Source organism: Erinaceus europaeus, chromosome 23 (assembly GCF_950295315.1).
Source record: "Erinaceus europaeus chromosome 23, mEriEur2.1, whole genome shotgun sequence".
NCBI classification, from domain to species: Eukaryota; Metazoa; Chordata; class Mammalia; order Eulipotyphla; family Erinaceidae; genus Erinaceus; species Erinaceus europaeus.
In genome coordinates, this window is record NC_080184.1 from 13,439,874 (window position 1) to 13,445,873 (window position 6,000).

General features: G+C 51.2%; 1 protein-coding gene across 6 annotated transcripts in view; it reads right to left on the reverse strand.

Moving 5' to 3' along the window:
• CACNA1A (calcium voltage-gated channel subunit alpha1 A) overlaps positions 1 to 6,000 on the reverse strand; it is a 194,359-nt gene that overhangs the window by 104,974 nt on the left and 83,385 nt on the right. For all 6 annotated transcript variants that reach the window (XM_016192271.2, XM_016192270.2, XM_060181837.1 and 3 more), the window contains exon 7: positions 1,656 to 1,759. In XM_016192271.2, coding sequence (XP_016047757.2) covers positions 1,656 to 1,759 — 104 coding nt within the window. The remainder of the gene's footprint in view (positions 1 to 1,655; positions 1,760 to 6,000) is intronic.

Consider the following 6,000-nt stretch of genomic DNA (forward strand, 5'->3'; position numbering starts at 1 on the left):
TGAGAGGACTTGGGTACAAGATGCCCCCCTAGCACAATGGAGGAAGCTTCAGTGCTCTCTCTCTCTCTGTCTCTCTCTCTCATTCTTTAATATTTTTATTTATTATTGGATAGAAACAGAGAGAAATTGACAGGGGGAAATCAAGACAGAAAGAGACAGATTTTTGCAGCCCTGCTTCACCACTCGTGAAGCTTTTACCCTGCAGGTGGGGACTGGGCGGATTGAACCCACGTCCTTGTGCATTATACCATGTGTGTGCATAACCAGGTGCACCCCCACCTGCCCTAGCCCCCCTCCCTCTGTGTGTGTCTGGCTTTGTCTCTTTAAAATATTTTATTTATTTATTTATTATCCCTTTTGTTGCCATTGTTGTTTTTTATTGTTGTTGTTACTGATGTAGTTGTTATTGGATAGGACAGAGAGAAATGGAGAGAGGAGGGGAAGACAGAGAGGGGGAGAGAAAGACAGACACCTGCAGACCTGCTTCACTGCCTGTGAAGCGACTCCCCTGCAGGTGAGGAGCCGGGGGCTCGAACTGGGATCCTGACGCCGGTTCTTACGCTTCGTGCCATGTGCGCTTAACCTGCTGCGCTACCACCCGGCTCCCTTAAAATTTTTTTATTATCTTTATTTATTAGATAGAGACAACCAGAAATTGAGAGAGCAGGGGGAGACAGAGAGAAAGAGAGAGACAGACAGACAGACAGACCTGCAGCCCTGTTTCACCACTCATGAATCTTTACCCATGCAGGTACAGACCGGGAGCTTGAACCCAGGTCCTTGTGCTTTGTAACTAACAAGTACATCTAATCAGGTGTGCCACCACCTGGCCCCTCTGGCTATGTCTTTCTATCTGAAAAGGTCAGTCCGTAACAGTGAAACCTTGACACTGAATAAATAAATAAATAAATAAATAAATAGCTTTTAAAAAAAGAAAGAGAGAGAGAATGGAGGTCGGGCAGCAGCGCACCGGGTTAAGCGCACATAGTACAAAGTGCAAGGACCTGTGTAAGGATTCCTCTTCTGTCTTCCTCGTCTCTCTATTTCTCTCTATCCTATGCTATAAAATGGAAGGGAAAATGGCCACCAAGATCAGTGGACTTGTAGTGCTGGTACCAAGCCCCAGAGATAACCCTGGAGGCAAAAAAAAAAAGAGAGAGAGAGAGAAGAAGTAGGAGAAGGAGAAGCAAGGCAGCAGAAGTCACAACTCCACAATTGTGGGGTGAGTGTTGAGTGTCGGATCTGCTTGGGGAAAAGTTACCCTTCTTCCGGGATGGAGAGAAGGAGCTCCAGGCTTAATAACGACGCAGGGCCATGAGCCTGCCCTGCGCTCACCACACAGTTCCCAGAAGCACACTGTTCCATTTCCCGAGGGAAACGGGGGAGGGTGGGCAAGAAGCGGCTGGATTTCAGCCCACCCCCACCACCCAATGAGTCCCTTCCCATGATGCTCTGAGCAGGACACGGTCTGTGCCCCTGCCAATGGCTTCCTGGTGTGGTTAGCCCCGAAGCAAGGGATGACACCTGTCTGGAGCCTGGAGAAGGAGGGTCCTGGCTCACTGGCCTCTTCCTGGTAAGAAAAAGGGTGACATGGAGAAGGGATGGGATGGGGTGAGGTGGCGTGAGGTGGGGTGGGGTGGGGAGCAGAGACTTACCCCGACAGCACACCCAGCACGAGGTTCAGCATAAAAAAAGAGCCGATGATGATGAGGGGGATGAAATATAACCAGTTCCAAGTGTTCCCTGAGGCATCGTTGCTCTGTGAAGGGGGAAAGGCGAGAGCAGGTAAGTGGGACTCCGGGGGGATCACGGAGCGTCAGGATCACGGGGTGTGGGTGGCAGGCCCGGAGGTGCCATTCGAAAGACAAAGGATTCGTCACCGAGAAGGTGACACAGTGGATAAAGCACTGGACTGCCAAGTCCTGGGCCCCTTGGAACAGACCTAAAATAGACTTCCTGGCTTCTTCCCACTCAAAGAGCCCAACTCCCATCTGCTGTATTCTTACCTTTGGGTTCCTGATTATTAAACAATTTGTCCTGCTTTATAGCTTAATGCCTTTCAGACACCAAATTGCAGGTGCTACCATGACGCCAACCTGACCCCCCCTGGGCAGATGCCCTCACCCATGTGTCCTGGAGCCTCCCCTCCCCAGACCCCTGCCCCACTAGGGACAGACAGACACAGGCTGGGGGTGTGGATCCACCTGCCAACACCCATGTCCAGCGGAGAAGCAGTGACAGAAGCCACAACTCCCACCTTCTGCTCCCCATAAAGAATTTGGGTCCACACTCCCAGAGGGATAAAGAACAGGGAAGCTTCCAATGGAGGGGAGGGGACAGGGAGCTCTAGTGGTGGGAATTGTACCCCTCTTATCCCATAATCGTGTCGATCATTATTAAATCACTAATAAAAATTACTACAGGGCCACAGAGATGACACCATTGGCAGCTCAGCCATCTGAAGCCCTGGTCCCAGGTTCAGTACCTCTTACCACCCTAAGACAGAATCGAGCAGGGTCATGGTTAAAAAAAAAAAGGAAGGGTGAGAGATAACTCGGGGTACAGCCCTGGTGCCACATGGAAGCACTACAACACCAGGGGAGACTCCCCTGATGGTGTGTCAGTGCTCTGACGCCTCTCTCTTTATCTCTTTTTCCTTTATTTATTATTTTTCTTCTTTTTTTCTTCCAAGGTTATCTCTGGTGCTTGGTACTGGCACTACAAATCCACTGCTCCTGGTGGCCACTTTCCCCCCATTTTTATTGCATAGAACAGAGAGAAATGGTGAGAGGAGGGGGAAAGACAGATACCTGCAGACCTGCTTCATCACTAGTGAAGGTGGGAAGCTGGTGGCTTGAACCGGGGTCCTTGCACATGTCCTTAGACTTCGAACTATGTGTGCTTAACCAGGTGCACCACCATCTGACCCCCTTTTCCCTTATTTTTTGCAGAGTAAGGACGTCATATTTGGACCACTTCCATGACAATATTTTTCATTCAGATATAGACAAAGACAGAAATAGGCCTCACAACCCCAGGCCACAGCGTCTCTCCTAGGGTGCCTGGACTTGAACCTTCACACAGCAGAGCAAGCATGCTACTCAGTGAGTTGCCCCAGGGTTATCCCCTCAGGGTTATCCCTGGGGCTCGTGCCCCTACGAATCCACTGCTCCTGGTGGCCTTTTCTCCTACCATTTAACTGGATAGAACAGACAGAAATTGAGAGAGGAAGGGAAGATTGGGGGGTGGGGAGAGAAAAAGCAGACACCTGCAGACCTGCTTCACCATTTGTGAGGTGAACCCCTGCAGGTGGGGGCTCAAACTGGGATCCTTGACTAGGTCCTTGCGTTTAGTGCTATGTGCGCTTAACCCAGGGCACCACTACCTGACCCCCTCATCTCTTTCTTTTTTAAAGCTTTTTTAAAATTAATTTATTTATTTTCCCTTTTGTTGTCCTTGTTGTTTTCTGTTGTTGTTGTAGTTATTGTTGTTGTTGTTATTGATGTTGTCATTGTTAGATAGGACCGAGAGAAATGGAGAGAGGAGGGGAAGACAGAGAGGGGGAGAGAAAGACAGACACCTGCAGACCTGCTTCACCGCCTGGGAAGCGACTCCCCTGCAGGTGGGGAGCCGGGGGCTCAAACCGGGATCCTTAAGCCGGTCCTTGTGCTTCACACTGCTTAACCTACTGCACTACTGCCCGACTCCCGCGACCCCCTCATCTTTCTTCATTTTTTCTGTACCCCTGTTCAATAAAGAGAGAAAGAAGACCCCCCCCCACACACACACACAGAGGCACACGCAGAGCTGAGACGCCAGGAATCCCAGTCAGTGTCTCTTCTCCTTAGTAACCAACAGTGGGCGGGTCCCACCACCCACCCAACACTCCTGCAGCCCAGCTGGCAGGGACCCCCCCCACGGGGGACATCCCTGGTGTGGGGCGGGTGATCACTGGCTCTTGTGACTTGGGGACAGATGGTGAGGGGGTCCCTGAGAACTGGGGCCACCTGTCACCCCAGATGCACACAGGGCCGACCTGCTCCGTGCTTCCAGCAATGCCCCCCGCCATCAATTCCCCCGTCCCACACTCTCTCCACCCTGAACTCAAAAAAGAGCACCCCCCAGTCCTGCTGCCCCAATCCCCACATACACTCACAGACACACACACACACACACCACCCAGGACACCCAGGAGGGTCAGTCACCTTCTGGTCACCTCACCCTTCAAAGCCAGGAGACTTGATTTCAGTCTTGTTTTATTTAATTTTTGATAAAACAGAAACTGAAATGAGGAGAGGAAACAGAGAAAGAGGTGGGGGGCAAGGCAGTGGTGCACTGGGTTAAGAGCACATAGTACAAAGTGCAAAGACCTGAGTGAGGTTCCGGGTTCGAGACCCCAGCTCCCCACCTGCAGGGAGGACTCTTCACAAGGGGTGAAGCAGGTCTGCAGGTGTCTCTGTTTCACTCTCCCTATCTCCCCCCCTTCTCTCTCAATTTATCTCTGTTCTATCCAATGAAATGGGAAAAAGGCCGCCAGGAGCAGTGGATTCATAGTGACAGCACTGAGCCCCAGAGATAATCCTGGAGGCGAGAGAGAGAGAGAGAGAGAAAGACAGAGACAGACAGAGAGGCACCTGTAGCTCTGATTCCCCACTGCAGTGGGGCACCGGGGGCTCGATCCTGGGTCCTTGCACACTGTAATGTGTGCACTCAACCAGGTGCGCCACTGCCTGGCCCTCTTAAGTCAGTGAAGCTCTTCCAGCCTTTTAAAAGCGAGATCTTGGGGGTCGGGCGGTGGCGCAGTGGGTTAAGCGCACGTGGCGCAAAGCGCAGGGACCGGCGTAAGGATCCTGGCTCGAGCCCCCGGCTCCTCACCTGCAGGGGAGTCGCTTCCCAGGCGGTGAAGCAGGTCTGCAGGTGTCTGTCTTTCTCTCCCCCTCTCTCTCTGTCTTCCCCTCCTCTCTCCATTTCTCTCTGTCCTATCCAACAACAAAGCAACATCAACAATGGCAATAATAATAACCGCAACGAGGCTGCAACAACTAGGGCAACAAAAAGGGGGAAAAATGGCCTCCAGGAGCGGTGGATTCATGGTGCAGGCACCGAGCCCAGCAATAACCCTGGAGGGAAAAAAAAAAGCGAGATCTTTTTTTTTAAAGCCCAAGAAACGGGGTCAGGCGGTAAGCACAGCGGGTTAAGCACACATGGCACAAAGCACAAGGACCGATGTGGGGATACTGGTTCGAGCCCCCAGCTCCCCACCTGCGGGGGAGTCGCTTCACAGGCGGTGAAGCAGGTCTGCAGGTGTCTGTCTTTCTCTCTCCCTCTCTGTCTTCCCCTCCTCTCTCCATTTCTCTCTGTCCTATCCAACAATGATGACAGCAATAACAATAACAACAAGGATAACAAAAAGGAAAAAGATGCCCTCCAGAAGCAGTGGATTTGTAGTGCAGGCACCGAGCCCCAGCAATAACCCTGGAGGCAAAAAAAAAAAAAAAAAAACAAGGGACAGGGAGCCGGTTGACCTGGTAGAGGGCATATTCTGTCACATGTAAGGACCAGGTTTCAAGGTCCCAACAACCGCGTCAGAACACGACACGCAGGTGCGGCAAGGTCTCTCCCTCTCTCTTTGTCTCCTTCCATCTCTCACCCGCTGTCTAAAATTTAAAGGAAAGGAGACCACACAGAACAGGAAAGTCATGCCGGCAGAGAACCAGAAATAACTCTAGAGGCAGAAAAAACAAATAAATTACTCGATGAACACACTCTGACCACCTAAATCTTAATCTTAAAGATTTACTGATTTACGTATTTCTTAAAATTTTTATTATCTTTATTTACTTACTGGGTAGTGGCAGCCAGAAATTGAGAGAGAAATAAAGTGTGTGCTCTACTGGGGTGTGCTGTCACTCCTCTCAGCACCAGGCACAGCACCCAGGGAGCCCATGGAGGGTGGGCAGGGCTATGGGGTCTCTCCTCTCTCAGCACCATGGACAGCAC